At 36.8% G+C, this 17,234-nt stretch overlaps 1 protein-coding gene across 1 annotated transcript; it reads right to left on the reverse strand.

Moving 5' to 3' along the window:
• Window positions 1–902: 902 nt before the first annotated feature.
• On the reverse strand, window positions 903–13,503 carry LOC114320684 (putative amidase At4g34880). Its single transcript, XM_082907552.1, is given in 6 exon segments — window positions 903–1,452; window positions 1,764–1,962; window positions 2,500–2,641; window positions 4,994–5,103; window positions 5,227–5,498; window positions 13,318–13,503. Coding segments are annotated over 6 exon segments (1,293 nt in total). The 3' UTR covers window positions 903–1,068.
• Between the last annotated feature and the right edge of the window lie 3,731 nt (window positions 13,504–17,234).

The following is a 17,234-nucleotide window of genomic DNA, read 5'->3' on the forward strand; positions in this document are numbered from 1 at the left end:
GCAACGCACACGTCAGACGACGCAGATGGGTAAAATACGGCTTTCAGGCGCGTCACAGACACGGGCCAATGAGGATAAAGCACGTGAGGGGAACGGTTGAGAAAAGGTGCATGACAGCTCATGCGCGTGGAGGAGTTCGTTTGAGTTCTTGTTCTTTGATGAAGACATGTCGGCCTAAAATGAATGATCTCGGCCGAAGAGTTCTCACGCCGAGGTACTGGAAGAAAATACAGATATAGGTTCCATCACCTCAGAGTGCCAAGGTAATAGAACCTAGGGGGCAGTTGTGGGGATGTATTTTCTGAATACCAACACGTGGCATGGTGACGCCGACGTGTCAGCCGACGTGCCACGTGTCGTGGTAGTTATGCCGAGGTTACCTAGGCAAGGCCGAGATAATCTCCGAAGATATCGGAATCCGAGATAAGCGGATAAGGGACAAGAGTCCTAGAGTAAAGAGAAGACTTTGCTAAGATAAGGATAAAGCTCTTAGGGAGTTTATCTTTATCTCTTGAAGAGTCCAAAGTTGACATTGAATTGGAGTCTATAGAAGTCAGACTTCTAGTGGGACTTGGATTTAGTAAATTATAAAAGAGAGGCACCCCCGTGGGTCTAAGGTACGCAATTTTATACTCAAGCTTCTGAGTTTAGCACTTGATTATCTTTGAGAGATATACTGACTTGATCGTCGGAGTGCCCCCGGGTGGTCGAAACCACCGCGGGATTCTTATATTTCTGTTGCAGGTCAGTCGGGTGCCATCTATTCTGCCAGTACTCTCCAGCTGGTTACTAAGCGGGCAGTGTGGTCGGAAAATCACCCACACAATTAGTGATGCTCTAAATTTTGTCCAATCACATTTCGTTTAACCTCTTGCAATTTTGAAAGAACTGGCTGAAGCTTCTTAGTGTAATATTGCATTTCCCTTGAAATCACCAATTCTTTAGTGTTGAATCATTTGGTCCAAGCCTGTACAACTCATGTTTCTCAATGAAACAACAGAGATACACAGATTTCCCTCAGAAGATCCATCGGCAAAATTCATAAAACAACGTGGAGAATGTCAAAATTTAGACAGATGCTTTCTCACTTAATTCTGACGTGGAGAAACGAGGAGGCCTCTGAACCTTGGTGGCTTGTTCGAAGCCATAAGCAATTTCAACCAGCTTCAGTTCTGTGCCTCTCAACCCTCCAAAAAAGATACCAAATGGCATTCCATCACTGTCATACCCTGCCGGGGCAGTAATAGCAGGGTACCCTCCAATTGCCAAAATGGGGGAAGCACGTGAACCCGGTGTCACCTACGCATCTAAGTCATTCTATTTCATCAGTTTCTCAAACCCCTCTTTTGAAAGTTTTTCCAAATTCTCCAATACTTGGATCTCTTTCTCACCAATCCCTGTTGACTCTTCAGCTTCAATGAAAGTTTGTTGACCATACTCTGCTAGTTTTTCCTGTAATGTATGAGGACTAATTTTGTTATTTTCATCATATATAAGCAATGAAAACAAGCATGAAAGTTAATGGCTTTGAAACAGAATCCTTAATTCGATGTTTGGTAGGAGAGAGTGTTAAGGAGAGAAAAAAGAAAATAAACTATCCAAGATTTGTAATGAATTCTAGCTCCCCATTAAAGAGATCAAGACATGTCTACCGGAAATGACATCCCACCTAAGGATAAAATTCAAGTTCGTCTGCCAAAGAATATGAATCACTGTAATATAGGAAGAGTTAAACGATATTCATTAGAGAATCCAATACTTACCAGTTCAGGATTATTCTGGTTGAAGGTAATAATGCATGTCAGTGACCTCACGGGTGAAGTGATCAGCTCTTTCAAGTATGCATTTATGGAGATCTTGAAATCAGTCGCCATCACCATTAGTTCCCCACTTCGATGGGGATCCAGAATTTCATCAATATTTGCTATGTGCAGATTGTCCACTACAATCGCGCCTCTTTTTCTTGAATTTCCAAGAGGGCATTCACATGATATTAGTACAGTTAAGATGAAATTTCAGGTACATAAACTTTAACACTCGTGTACACAGGCACCCTTTGTTTCTGTACTGTTTTCACATCTTAAAATTTAGCCATGCATGGGAAGTAGATTCAGCCCAATCGGTATGAGATGTTAGGCATGGTCATTTATATTATCTATCCCTCTTAACGTTAGTTGTCCATTCTTGAATTGTTTGTATAGTGGCATAATATGAGAGAAAGATATTTTATGTTTGGTACAACTTTAGAATTATGATTTGATAATAGAGTTGTATTTTGAATTTTTGAGTTTTGGAATTATAATTTGAATATGAAAAATTTGTTTGGTTATGAGTTTTGAAAAGAGTTTGAATTGAGTGATGTGTCATATGATATTAAAAAGTCGATGTTAGTGGGTGTAGAATTAATTTTCTAAATCTGTAACCAAACAACACACTCAAACTAAGGATAAAATTAAACTTCAAAAACTCTACCAAACAGAGCCCTTACTAGTATAATACCTCAATGTACTGAGATGATCCTCAAAAGATGCAGCTATGGCTGAATCATGAAGCTTATCCACAAATGGACTTCTGACAACACCCAATCTCTTTCCTTTCAGACCTTCATTCTTGAGAAACTGTTTATAACCACCCTCGGCAACTTGTAATAGCAAAAACTCAAACGGAGACCTCTCTCTTAGCAATCTCTCGCTCGCGAACGTCTATCGCAGTCCAGCGTTTCTCCCTCTCCGACGGAACAAAGCCTCTCTTCCGTCGTCCGTCTTCTTCTTCGTCTTTCATCGATCGTGACGAAGTTCTCAGCCGCCAGAACTCCCAGCTGCTGATCGCAGCTGTCGGTTGGCAGCAGAACTAGTCTCGCTGAAATCAAAGAACCATCACAGAGAGAGACCACCACACAGTCTAGGCACCATTCACAGTGGAGTGGAAGCCTGCAGCTGGGTTTTGCTCGGTGGCTGGGCCAAATACCCCTGTTTGCATCACACAGAGAGGAAAAACACAGAAGTGCCCTTTACCTGTTCGACAAAATGCCCTAGTGAAACCTAGTCACTGTGCTGTCATAAGATGATTAAGGAGAAAGAGAAAGAGAAAGAGAAGGACAATGAGAGGGACAGAGAGGGTAGTAAGCTATCATTGAAGAAGGGCAAACTAGCCAAGAGCAAACTAGCCAAGAGTAAATCAAAAAGCAAATCTTCGACTAAGGTATCTTTGAAGGAGTTTGTAAATCAGGTGGATCAACTATCTACTGATGATATGCCTAATGTACTTCCCCGCCGGTCTACACGCATTCGAGGCCCCCCCAAATCTCTTTCACTTGGAGATTTTGTGGGACTGTGGCAAGGGCCCTCAAATGTAAACAAGAGGGGATTGAGGGATGTAGATTCGGAGGATAGCTCAATTGAGTGTGATTGTGATCTTGGTACAACACAGTTTCGCTGGCCTGTGGAAATACAAGCCTCACCTGAGCAATCACCAAAGCAGCATCAAACACCTAATGCATGGAACACACCAACTAGAGTGCTAACTGATGTTGAGCAGTGGCCAAAATTGACCACTGTGTCCCCATTGGTGGCAAACGAAATGATGTTGTTAAATAAATTTGGCTCACTTAGTGCTAATCAAAGGAAAGAAGTAATGGGTTCCAAGCAACGAGAGAGTGATAAGCCCGTGCAAGCTTGTCGAAATGAGGATTCGGTTGATCTACATATGGAAGATGGTAGTGAAGGTCTGGATACACTTGCTATATCAGGTAAACCTCTACAAGTTGGGAGCTCTTTAATTAAAGAAGAGATTAACAAGGTGTCAAAATTGAAGTATAAAATAGGTGCCCATAAGATTGAGAACCAATTAGATGGCATTTACAATGTCCCTATTGAGATCTCAAAAAAAGGCTTTTCTCATTGGGAAAATGCTTTGGTTGGATACTTCATTGATAAAAGATTCTCTTTCCATTATGTGAAAACTTGGGCGGAGAAACTTTGGGGAAATTTGCTTGAGGACGTTGTCTCCATTGACAATGGTTTTTTTATTTTTAAAGTAAAAAGTGAAGAGGCTATGGACACAATCTTGGAAGATGGCCCCTATTATGTTGGGGTTAGATTGATTGTTATTAAAAAATGGCAACTTGGACTAAAACTAACAAAGTGTGAATTTTCAAGTGTGCCATTGTGGGTGAAGTTGTACAATGTTCCTTTGGAACTTTAGAGTGAAGAGGGTTTAGGTTACATAGCTAGCATCTTGGGAACTCCTCTTTATTTGGATGAGCCAACTTTCAAGAGAAGCAGACTTACGTTTGCGAGAATTTGTATTGAAGTGCCAGCAAATAAAGAGATCCCTAAGTCTTTCAAAATAAATCTTGGTTATGGTGACCCATATGAGATTCAAGTTGAGGTACCATGGAAGCCCCATAGGTGTGATAGTTGTAAGACTTTTGGCCATACCACTAATTTGTGCCCTCAAAAGCCAAAGTCTTTGAATCCTCCCTCCTTCAAACATGAGTAGAGAGTCAAGGACACTAAAACACAAATTTCGACTAAATGGGAAGTGGTGAAGAAAAAGGGGAGAGATGGTGGGCAAGGTTCAACGCCATTGATCAACAAAGAGAGAGAGACGCAGTCTTCTATCCCCTCAACATCTAATGCCTTTGGTGTCCTTGGTGATATGGACGAGTTAGGAAATGGAGATTCAAGTCAAGAGTTGAGAAATAGAGGGAGTCCATCTCCAAGTGATCCTAGTTATGGGGAGACTTCAAAAGAGGATAACAGAAGAAAACTTAAAGCGAAACTTCATGACTTGAAGAATGCTAGAAGGAAATTCTGAATCCTTGTTTTGTTGGGAATGTTGTGCTTGTTTTCCATAAGCTCAGTTTGTTTTTTGATGGAGTAGTTTATTTTGTTTATTTTTGTGCTCCCATCAAAAGCTGTGTGTTGAACTTCATTGTATATTTTTCTTTTTTGGTTATAATATGACTTACTTATCCAAAAAAAATAACCACCCTCGGGAATGAACTTGAATCCTTCTCTTGTTGCTTCATCATCCCTTGGATCAAACCCAGCTATCACATCAAGCACATAAACAGCATCTTCTACGGTCCTGCATATGGGCCTGTAATAAATATTACCATCATGAACATTCATCAGTTCAGACAAGAACTGGGAATTTTACTTTCATTTCTCCCAATCAAATCTATTTCACATTGGGCTCGTGATTTGTGAAGTGTATGTTTACCCAATGGTGTCCCAACGGGGTGCATAAGGAATGACCGCAGCTCGACTGGTAAGCCCAATAGTGGGTTTGAGTCCAACAACCGAGTTGTGATCTGATGGGCAAATAATGAAGCTGTGGGTCTCTGTCCCTAATGAGACTGCCACCATGTTAGCAGCTACTGATATTACATATCCACTGCTTGACCTGCAAGGGGACCCCGACGGTACGTAAGGATTCTGCACATTCAAATTGGATATTTCGGACAACCAAATTAATTTTGTTATGCATAGAAGCTCGACTCAAGTAATTAAATTGCATATATGAGATATCCAACTAATTTCCTCGAGTAATTAAATTGAACATATGAGCTGCTCGAGTAATTAAATTACTGAATGGGAAATTGCACATATAAGATCGAAACAATGGTTTATGGTTATTTCACCAAGACCATTTCTGGTACCAATAAATCATTGAAGATTACATTTGAGTTAAGACTCAAAACCCTCAATCCTCCTAAACAAATGCACAGTAAGCTAACCCATCATTAATCGTGACATTATCTGTTGGAATAATCTTCTGTGTAAATAAAATAAAATGAAACTAAATTAAACAAAATAAAATAAATAACTTACAGAATTTATTTTATCGAACCGAATGAAAAATAAAAGACCAAGTCAAGTGTGTGACACTCTGTCCTTAAGACAGATTCACCCCGCTACGGTGCTTACGGATAAGTGGCGTCTATCTTCCAGGATACAATGATCTTCACAAATTTGTAGTAGCACTCTAAACAAATTTGTCCAGCGAACTAAAACCTTGTGTTCTATACTCTCTTTAATTTTCTCTAAAACTAGAATGAAGAATAATGCACCAAAAGAGCAAAGTTGAACAGCAAAAGGAATTTTTGAGACTGATTTTCGGATTGCCAAATACCGGAACAAATTTGGAATTATATAAACCTGAACAGGTACAAAATTTGAAGTGAACAGATGCAATTTCAAATTGGACAGGTGCAACAGATAACTGCCCAGCAGTTTCTATCTATTGGTAACTGCTGGACAGATTTAATTTGTCTGGCTGGAACTGAATCTGTCTGGGGTTCAAATAGTTTTGAATTGTTTAATCTGTTTGAATTTCGGACTGGAAATGAACAGAAAATAAATTCAATTTTTGGCACAAAATTTTGAATTTTATTTCATTAAAAATTCAAATAAATTTTGTCCAAAAAATTAATATAAGAACTGACCTGACCCACACCCGCACACAGCACGGCCGGCCTGTCGGACTGCGGCGGCAGCGCACGCGTGTGGTGGTTTGGGTTAGGGTTCACTTTGTCCATAACTCCTCCCTTCTACAAACTTGGGGTGCCCCTTAGGGCCCAACCCAAGTATTGTAGTTTAAAGCTTATATACATACAAAAGCTCTCTTAAAGTTTCAATGTGGGACAACTTATTTCAAAAAAACCCACATTTACTTCTTTAACTATTCATTCCACGAACCCGAAAATGACGTCAACTTCCCATTCACTCATAAATGGTTTTGACGAACCGTTTTCACCGTGTGACTTGCCATGCGGCAAGGAACACGTCACCTCTTTGGACCCACTCCAAAAGACGTTTAGGGCCCACTCTATTTTGGGCTCAAAGTTGGCCCAAAATAAGCCTTATAAACCAAAATTTCCAACAATCCCCCACATGAATGGAATTTAACGGAGAGAAAATGCAACAACATAATCTAATTACAGAGAGTACATAAATTGGAAATATTCTGCAAATGATAGGTAGCTTTTGGCTTTGAACCTTCCCTTGTGAGACACTATCGAATTTACTAGCTAATCAGTGAACATGATGTCTTGAACTGTTCAGCCGTTTGTGTAAACCAAGATAATAGAACTCACACAGTATATCCCCAGATACAGTTTAGTTCTCACTATTGTATTCATTTTGGCCCTGAACAACCTGGTCTTTCATGAGTACTCTAAAGATTTGTAGCCCTTCACAAATCTCATAGAACCGGCCTAGTTCACACTCATATAGGTAATTCTTATGAAGAGTATCATGCCATACTCCACTAGGTATACCTAGATATAAGAATCATTAAAAGTATTACTTAACCTAAAATGCTGTAGACATCATTATTTTATCATAGAAATTGGTAGGAGTTTGACTCCCTAGTGATCCTTTTGAGTCAATCACTATTCGGTTGTTCCTTTGAACCTAGATCTTGGGATCTCCAGTCAACTAGGTTGGTTTTCCGTTGTGGTAACTCTTATTTAATAGGCTTAAGTCCCATTTCTCTTGGTGAATTCTCAACTAACTCTCTTACTAACCCTTTGGTTAGTGGATCCGTTATGTGGTCTTTAGACTTCACATATTCAATGGAAATAATTCTATTAGAGTGTAGTTATCTCACTGTGTTATGTTGACGACGAATATGTCGTGACTTACCGTTATACATATGACTCTGTGCTCTACCAATTGTTGATTGACTATCACAATGTATGCATATAGCAGGCACCGGTTTTGGCCACATTGGAATATCTTCAAGGAAGTGGCGAAGCCATTCTGCTTCTTTCCTAACTTTGTCTAAAGTTATGAATTCTGATTCCATAGTAGACCTAGCAATGCAAATCTATTTGGAAGATTTCCAAGATACAGCCGCTCCACCAAGAGTAAAGACATATCCACTTGAGGACTTTGAGTCTCTAGTATCTGATATCCAATTTGTATCATAGTATCCTTCAAGTACTGCTGGATATCTAGTATAATTAAGCCGAATGTTACGAGTAAATCAGAGATATCTAAGAACCTTTATAATAGCTTTCCAGTGTTCTACTCCTGAATTACTCGTATATCTATTTAATTTACTTACCGCATAAGCTATATCTAGGTGAGTACAGTTCATCAAGTGCATCAAGCTTCCAATAATTTGGACATACTCTAATTGAGAAATACTTTCCTGTACATTCTTAGAAAGAAACAAATTAACATCCACAGGTGTTCTAGCAAGATGATCATCATCTTTGCTAAATTTGTCGAGTATTTTCTCAATGTAATGAGATTGTGACAAAGCATAACTTTTCTGATATTTTGGTAATTTTCATACTAAGAATTACATCAGCAATGCACATGTCTTTCATGTCAAAATGTTTATTCAACATTTTCTTGGTAGTTTTAATCATATCATTATTACTACCTATGATGAGTATATCATCTACATAAAGACATACTATGACATAACTTTTGTCTGTATTTTTAATATAAACACATTTGTCACGGTTATTAATTTTAAATCCATTTGACATCATTGCCTTGTCAAATTTCTCATGCCATTACTTTGGCGCTTGTTTTAAATCATATAATGATTTAACCAATTTACACATTTTCTTTTCTTTTCTTGGAATAGAAAAACCTTCTGGTTGTTCCATGTAAATTTCTTTATCTAACTCACGATTTAAGAAAGCGATTTTCACATCCATTTGATGAATTTCTAGATTGTACAAAGATGCAATAACAATTAGCATTCTAATGGATGTTATTCTAGTAACCGGTGAGTATGTGTCAAAGTAATCAAGACTTTCTTTTTGTCTAAATCCTTTGACCACAAGTCTTGCCTTGTATTTGTCAATTGATCCATCCACTTTCATTTTTCTTTTGAAAATCCACTTGTATCCAAGAGGTTTACAACCTGATGGTAAATCCACCAATTCCCAAGTGTGATTTTGCAAGATGGATTCAACTTCACTATTGACAGCTTCTTTCTATAAAGAAGTCTCAGGACTAGACATAGCTTCTTTAAAAGTTAAAGGCTCATTTTCTAACAAAAATGTTAAAAAATCTGGACCAAAAGATGTTGAGGTTCTAGCACGTTTACTATGCATAAGTTCCTCTTCCTCATTTTGATCTAACTCTTGTTCTTGCTCATGTTCTTGATCCTGGCTAGTAATAGCATCATAAAATCTTTTATTATTACTAGTCTCTTGTCCAGTCTTATTTGGAAATATATGTTCAAAGGAAGATGCATTCCTCGATTCAATAATAGTATTTACATACATTTCGGAATATTCTGATTTATTAATCAAAAACTGATATGCACTACTATTCTTGACATAACCAATGAAAATGCAATCAATGGTTTTAGGACCTATCTTAGTCTTTTTAGGACTAGGAATAGCCACTTTAGCCAAACACCCCCACACTTTTAAGTATTTGTAGGATGATACTCTCCCATGCCACAATTCATAAGGTGTTTGATTCACTTTCTTTCAAGGTACTTTATTTAAAATATAATTAGCAGAAAGTATTACTTTCCCTCACAAGTTCTGAGGTAATCCAGAACTTATTAACATGGCATTCATCATTTCTTTTAAAGTCTTATTTTTTCTTTCAACAATTCCATTTTGCTAAGGTGAATAAGGAGCGGTAGTTTGATGAATTATTATATGTTCTTTACAAAATTTATCAAAAGGTGATTCATATTCACCACATCTATCACTTCTAAGTTTTTTAATCTTCTTACTAAGTTGATTTTTAATTTCATTCTTATATTGAATGAAAGTTTCTAAAATTTCATCCTTTATTCGAATTAAATAAACATAACTATATCTAGTATAGTCATCTATGAAAGTGATAAAATATTTTTTCTCACCTCTGATTTGAATTGATTTAAAATCACAAATGTCACTATGAATTAATTCAAGTGGTTCCGTACTTCTTTCAATTGAATGAAAAGGAGTTTTAGATAATTTTGCCTCAACGCAAATTTCACATTTATGATTTGAATCAATGTCAAATTTAGGTAAACATTCTATATTAATTAATCTACATAAAGATCTATAATTAACATGTCCTAGTCTACCATGCCATAAATTTGATGACTCAAGCAAGTACGAAAAAGATGTATTTTTATTAATAACTGAGGGTACAACGGTCATTACATTCATCTTGAAAAGGCCATCAAACATGTAGCATTTTCCTACATACATCTCATTCTTAGTAAGTACAAATTTATTACTCTCAAACACTAGCCTAAACCCATTCTTACTCAACAAAGATCCAAAAATAAGATTCTTTCGAATGTCCGGTACATACAGCACATTGTTGAGAGTTAGTTCTTTTTCAGATGTCATCTTCAGAACAATCTTCCTTTATCCTTCAACTTTGAAAGTTGACGAGTTGCTCATAAAAAGTTGTTCACCGTTGTCCACTGTAGAATAAGATGTGAACATCTTTTTGTCAGCACAAATGTGGCGATTAGCACCAGTGTCCACCCACCATTCTTTAGGATTTATGATAAGATTTGCCTCTGAAACAACTGCAAAAAGATTGATGTCATCTACGCCATTGGAAATATTGTCCACTTCAGTCATATGGGCTTGAGCAGGCTTCTTGCTTGTTCTTCTTTTGTTTTTGTATTTGCTATGGCAATCTTTGGCTCGATGTCCCTCTTTATCACAGATGTAACATTTGCCATTAAACTTGTACTTTTTATTTCCCCCCCCCCTTTAGAGCCTTGTGATGAACTTTCTCCAGAAGACTTCCGTTTTTTGGTTTTTGACGCATGTTACACCACATTAGCCTTAGACTCCATAGGATTCATATCAGCTCGCTTTTCAGAATTGCGGTTGTCCTTCTCAATCCTCAAACACATAATTAATTCTTCCAAAGACATTTTTTTGCACTTGTATTTGAAGTAATTCTTGAATTCCTTCCAACCTTGTGGTAATTTCTCAATTAATGCTGCAACTTGAAAGGATTCACTAGGAGACATGCCCTTTACGCGAATGTCATGCAGAATGAGTTAGAGATCTTGAACTTGGCTAATCACAGTCTTAGAATCAACCATCACAAAGTCCAGGAATTTGCCACCACAAATTTCTTTGAGTCAGCATCTTCCGTTTTGTATTTTTTCTCCAAAGAATCCCAAAGTTCTTTTGCTGTCTTGATAGGACTGTAGACGTTGTATAATGTGTTGTCAAGTCCGTTCAAGATATAGTTTCGGTAAAGGAAATCAGTGTGTTTCCAGGCATCAACTGCAGCAACCACTTGCCGGTTAGTTTCATCATCTTTCAAAAGAAGAGCATTCTCACGGAGGAAATGAGTCAAGTTCAGAGTTGTAAGATAGAACAACATTTTATGTTGCCATCTTTTAAAATCAGTTCCTAAGAACTTCTTTGGCTTCTCACCGTGATTTACCGGTACTATCACAACAAGAGAGGGAGTTGGCACAATTGTAGCCTCCATACTAGTACTTGTTTGGGTATTAGTTTCAGTAGCCATGAATTCTAAATTATAAAACAAAATTATAATTAGAATTTATACTACACAGCAAATTTAACCCAAATTCACAGAATTAAATTCTGTAAAAATAAAAGAAACAAGAAGAGAACTTTTATTTTTTCCAATTAATTTGGAAATAAAATAAAATTTAATTTAACCAAATTAATTCTACACAGAAAATTAAATTTCTGTAACACTTCAATAATTAAAAACTAAAACAGAATTTTTTTTAATTAATAAACTCTCAAAAAATAATTTCTGAAAACCAAAATTAATTTCTGACACAATTCCACAAATAAATATTCTGAATTGTTAATAACACCAGTATATTACTACTAGTTGCCAAAGAAAAAGACAGTATATTACTACTATCTGTCAAATAGTATATTACTACTATTTGTTTTCTAACCAAAATATTATTTTGTAAAATCACAGAAAATAATTTCTGTAAGAAGAAAAAAGAAGAAAGGAAATAAACGAAAAATTCTGTAAACAGAATAATTCGAATCTGCCTTAAGATTGTTGGAACAATCTTCTGTGTAAATAAAATAAAATGAAACTAAATCAAACAAAATAAAATAAATAACTTACAGAATTTATTTTATCGAACCGGAAGAAAAATAAAGGACCAAGTCGAGTGTGTGACACTCTGTCCTTAAGACAGATTCACTCGGGTACGATGCTTACGGTTATGTGACATCTCTCTCTCAGAATACAATGATCTTCACAAATTTGTAGTAGCACTCCAAACAAATTTTTCTGGCAAACTAGAACCTTGTGTTCTATACTCTCTTTAATTTTCTCTAAAACTAGAATGAAGAATAATGCACCAAAAGAGTAAAGTTGGACAACAAAAGGAATTTTTGAGACTGATTGTCGGATTGCCAAATGCTAGAATAGATCAGGTACAAAATTTGAAGTGAACGGATGCAATTTCAAATTGGACACGTGCAACAGATAACTGCCCAGCAGTTTCCTAGAAAGACAGATTTAAATCTGTATGGCTGGAACAGAATTTGTTCGGGGTTCAAACAGTTTTGAATTGTTCAATCTATTTGGAAATGGACACAAAATAAATTCAATTTCTAGCCGGTCGACGCGTGTGGTGGTTTGGGTTAGGGTTCACTTTGTCCATAACTCCTCCCTTCTACAAATTTGAGGTGCCTCTTAGGGCCCAACCTAAGTGTTGTAGTTTAGACCTTATAGACATACACAAACTCTCTTAAAGTTTCAATGTGGGACAACCTATTTCAAAGAAATCGACATTTACTTCTTTAACTATTTCATTCCATGAACTCGAAAACGACGTCAACTTCTCATTCACTCATATATGGTTTTGACGCACCGTTTTCACCTTGTGATGTGTCATGCGGCAAGGAATACGTCACCTCTTTGTACCCATCCCAAAAGACGTATCGGACCCACTCTATTTTGAATTCAAAATTGGCCCAAAATAAGTCTTATAAACCAAATTTTCCAACATTATCAACCCTTTTAAATCTGTCAAAAGACTTCAACCGCAGAAATTAAAAGTTCAATTAAAATCAATTTATTATATAAATAAGTTAACCTTACACATATTTTAAAACTGGTTAATTTTCTAAACTCAAACTACAATGTTCCGCTCATGAATAATTTTATTAGAGTTACATCAGCTTAAAAAATAAACAAATTAAAATTGAACATATTTTCAAATCTCGTTAAAATTTCAAATCAAATTTAAACATCCAACTATTAATCAACTCAACTCAACTAAACTGCTTAAACTCCATTAATACATGAAGTCGGATCGTTCATCATTCAGAATTTAGAGAGAGGAGAAAGAGCTAATTACCACTCCTTGTCCAGATCGAGCACACCAGCCATTAGGAACACCATTGATAGAACGAATACGATACCACTCGCTCAAACTAGCTTTCCCCAACATCACCGCACCAGCCTTCCTCTGCCTCTCTACAACCCCTGCATCTCGAGCCACCTCCGATCCGATCAGCGCGTACGAACCAGCCGTCGTGTTCATCTTGTCTTTCGTACCAATCGTCACTACAACAAAATACACATTTGGCGACCCAGAAATTGGTCGCCAAAAGTACACATTTCGTCGCCAAAAGAATCTGCGACAAATACACAATTTGTCGCCAAAGGCCTGTCACTAAAAGTATTGGCGACGAAATAAGAAATTGTCGCCGTATGTAGACATTTAGCAACAAGAAAATTTGTCGCCAAAAATCATATATTTTGTCGCTATAAAATTACAATTTGTTGCTAAAAGGTTGAAATTTGGATAGGCCCTGTAGTTTTAGCGACAAATAAATGCGTCGCCAAAAGTACTATTTAACGACAAAATTAATTTGGTCGCTAAAAATCACGTTTTTAGCGACGAATAAGTTTTGGTTGCGAAAAGTTCTTGGAATAACCACTAACTTTTAGCAACAAAAAGAATATGTTGTCGCCAAATATATTAACAGCGACCAAAATACCACCTGTCACTAAAAATTCAGTACATAAATTTTGATTTTAATAATTTTCCTGTTCAAAATAATCCAAAACACCTGTTTTCCTGTGCACAATATATACACAAATGTAATGTGAATAATAATACACCTGTGCAAGACATTCATACTAATTCAAAATTAATAGCTATGAAAAATCCCAATAAACATAATTACAATTCTCTGACAATCTAAAACATGCATGCCAAAGTACTTACAAACTACTAACATCAAACCCATAAATACATTACCAAATGCTATGTCAAAATATTTTCAAAATTACAACCAAATATTTTGATGTTAAACATCTAACCAACAAGTCAATTACTAAAATCCTATGTCAAAATATTTGCAAAAATACAACACAAAATATTTTGATGCTAAACATTTAATCCATAAATCATTTACCAAAATCCTATGTCAAAATATTTCCAAAAACACAAAATCAAATCTTCTAATGCAGCCCAAACTATTTTCCACCATTGCCAATCTGTCACATGAAAAAACAAAACAATATTAGATTGACAAAAAAAAAAAAAAAAAACAAAACAAAACAATATTAGATTGACAAAAAAAAAAAAAAAAACAAAACAAAACAAGCTGTCCGTGCTAAGTTTCGATGGTTTCGGTGGTCATTTCACAGTTTCGACCCCCGAATGGGCCTTTTAAGTCTTGTATTTTACAATTTTCCTTCTAATTTTCTAACCGAAGATCCAATTGAGGTCCCGTTTGTTTCTACAAGTCTATTTAGGCCTTAACCAGCTGTCCGTGCTAAGTTTCGATGGTTTCGGTGGTCATTTCACAATTTCGGCCCCCGTACGGGCCTTTTAAGTCTTGTATTTTACAATTTTCCTTCTAATTTTCCAACCAGAGATCCAATAGAGGTCCCGTTTGTTCCTACAAGTCTATTTAGGCTTGAACAAGCTGTCCGTGCCAAGTTTCGATGGTTTCGGTGGTCATTTTGCAATTTCGGCCCCCGAACGGGCCTTTTAAGTCTTGTATTTTACAATTTTCCTTCTAATTTTCTAACCGGAGATCCAATTGAGGTCCCGTTTGTTCCTTCAAGTCTATTTAGGCTTGAACAAGCTGTCCGTGCCAAGTTTCAGTGGTTTCGGTGGTCATTTCGCAATTTCGGCCCCCAACGGGCCTTTTAAGTCTTGTATTTTACAATTTTCCTTCTAATTTTCTAACCGAAGATCCAATTGAGGTCCCGTTTGTTCCTACAAGTCTATTTAGGCCTTAACCAGCTGTCTGTGCCAAGTTTCAGTGGTTTCAGTGGTCATTTCGCAATTTCGGCCCCCGAACAGGCCTTTTAAGTCTTGTATTTTACAATTTTTCTTCTAATTTTCTAACCGAAGATCCAATTGAGGTCCCGTTTGTTCCTACAAGTCTATTTAGGCCTTAACCAGCTGTCCGTGCTAAGTTTCGATGGTTTCGGTGGTCATTTCACAGTTTCGGCCCCCGAACGGGCCTTTTAAGTCTTGTATTTTACAATTTTCCTTCTAATTTTCTAACCGGAGATCCAATTGAGGTCCCGTTTGTTCCTTCAAGTCTATTTAGGCTTGAACAAGCTGTTTGTGCCAAGTTTTAGTGGTTTCGGTGGTCATTTCGCAATTTCGGCCCCCGAACGGGCTTTTTAAGTCTTGTATTTTACAATTTTCCTTCTAATTTTCTAACCGAAGATCCAATTGAGGTCCCGTTTGTTCCTACAAGTCTATTTAGGCCTTAACCAGCTGTCCGTGCCAAGTTTCAGTGGTTTCGGTGGTCATTTCGCAATTTCGGCCCCCGAACGGGCCTTTTAAGTCTTGTATTTTACAAATTTTCTTCTAATTTTCTAACCGGAGATCCAATTGAGGTCTCGTTTGTTCGTACAAGTCTATTTAGGCCTTAACCAGCTGTCCGTGCCAAGTTTCAGTGGTTTCGGTGGTCATTTCGCAATTTCGGCCCCCGAACGGGCCTTTTAAGTCTTGTATTTTACAATTTTTCTTCTAATTTTCTAACCGGAGATCCAATCGAGGTCTTGTTTGTTCAACACAACCAGACATATTAAATGAAATGCTTGTGCTAATTTGAAAAGTAAATTCTGAAAAATATACTTACAAAAGTGTTTGTCAATAAGATTCCTCTGATGAATAATTATTTTCATCAACCTGCATGCCTCTCTGATCCTTGGTCATCCTCATAAACTTCTCAATCTCTTCAAATCTTTTGTTTTGCATTTCAATCATTTTAGCTTGCTCTTGTGCTACCAGGTTTTGGGCTGCAATTTGTTCTTGCTGGATCTCAGACAAATTCTTCAATGACTCTAGTTCTTTTTGTAGGCTCGAAACCACCTCAGTATGTGCTTGTGCAGTAACAGAAGATCTGGATGATGATGGTTTTGGACCAACTCCAAAGCCTTTTAAGTATCCCGATTTCTTTCCAAGAATCTCAATTGACAGCTGCTCTTGAGTTAAAGGTATTGCCCCAGGCTCTAAAGACTCATCATGTCGCTTTTTCAAAGCTTCCTATCAATTTGTAAACAACTTCAACAAATACCATCGTTTACATAAATATGTAACTCTATTAATTGGCATACTTACATGTAATTGACCACATATCGGGGCTACCCAATCCGACTTTCTCTTGCTCCAATGGGAATCTTTGTAGAAGTCTACAAAGTCAGTCTTCTCGGTACCCTAATTCCATTTAAAAGTAAGCATACATAATTAATTTCAATCATTATGTTAGATATAATAAATGCATCACCTGTTTATACATTGCAGCTTGAAATGACTTGGAGCCCATTGTATGATTATATGGTAACCTCGCTCGACTATCCCTTGCTTTTTTAGCCAAGTTCTGCAAAATTAATTGATTAGTAAAATTAAATTGAAATTACAACATGATTCTTCAAATTAGGAAATTTTACCTGATAATCTTCATCAAGCCATACATGATTGATCATGTATACCCAAGCCTCAGAATCGACCCCTTTGTATGGTTTACTATAAGGGTCAACACCAGCGTCTACCAACTTCGAGTAATGAGTCTTCATCTTGTTACGCCAACTTCTGTAAAGAGTTTTACACTTTTTATTGACTCCTTTCCGAACCTCTTCATCCTCATCATAATCAACAATCTCAAATTTATCCTACAAATATAATGAATGCTTTGATTAATATCAAAATGCAAGTAATGGTGATAATCTAATTATTTGAAAAGTAGCAAATACATGTACCCGAACTGCTTGAATGATTGGGGCTTTATGAATCTCATC

Source organism: Camellia sinensis, chromosome 2 (genome assembly GCF_055761805.1).
Source record: "Camellia sinensis isolate YWXY chromosome 2, ASM5576180v1, whole genome shotgun sequence".
Taxonomy (NCBI): Eukaryota; Viridiplantae; Streptophyta; class Magnoliopsida; order Ericales; family Theaceae; genus Camellia; species Camellia sinensis.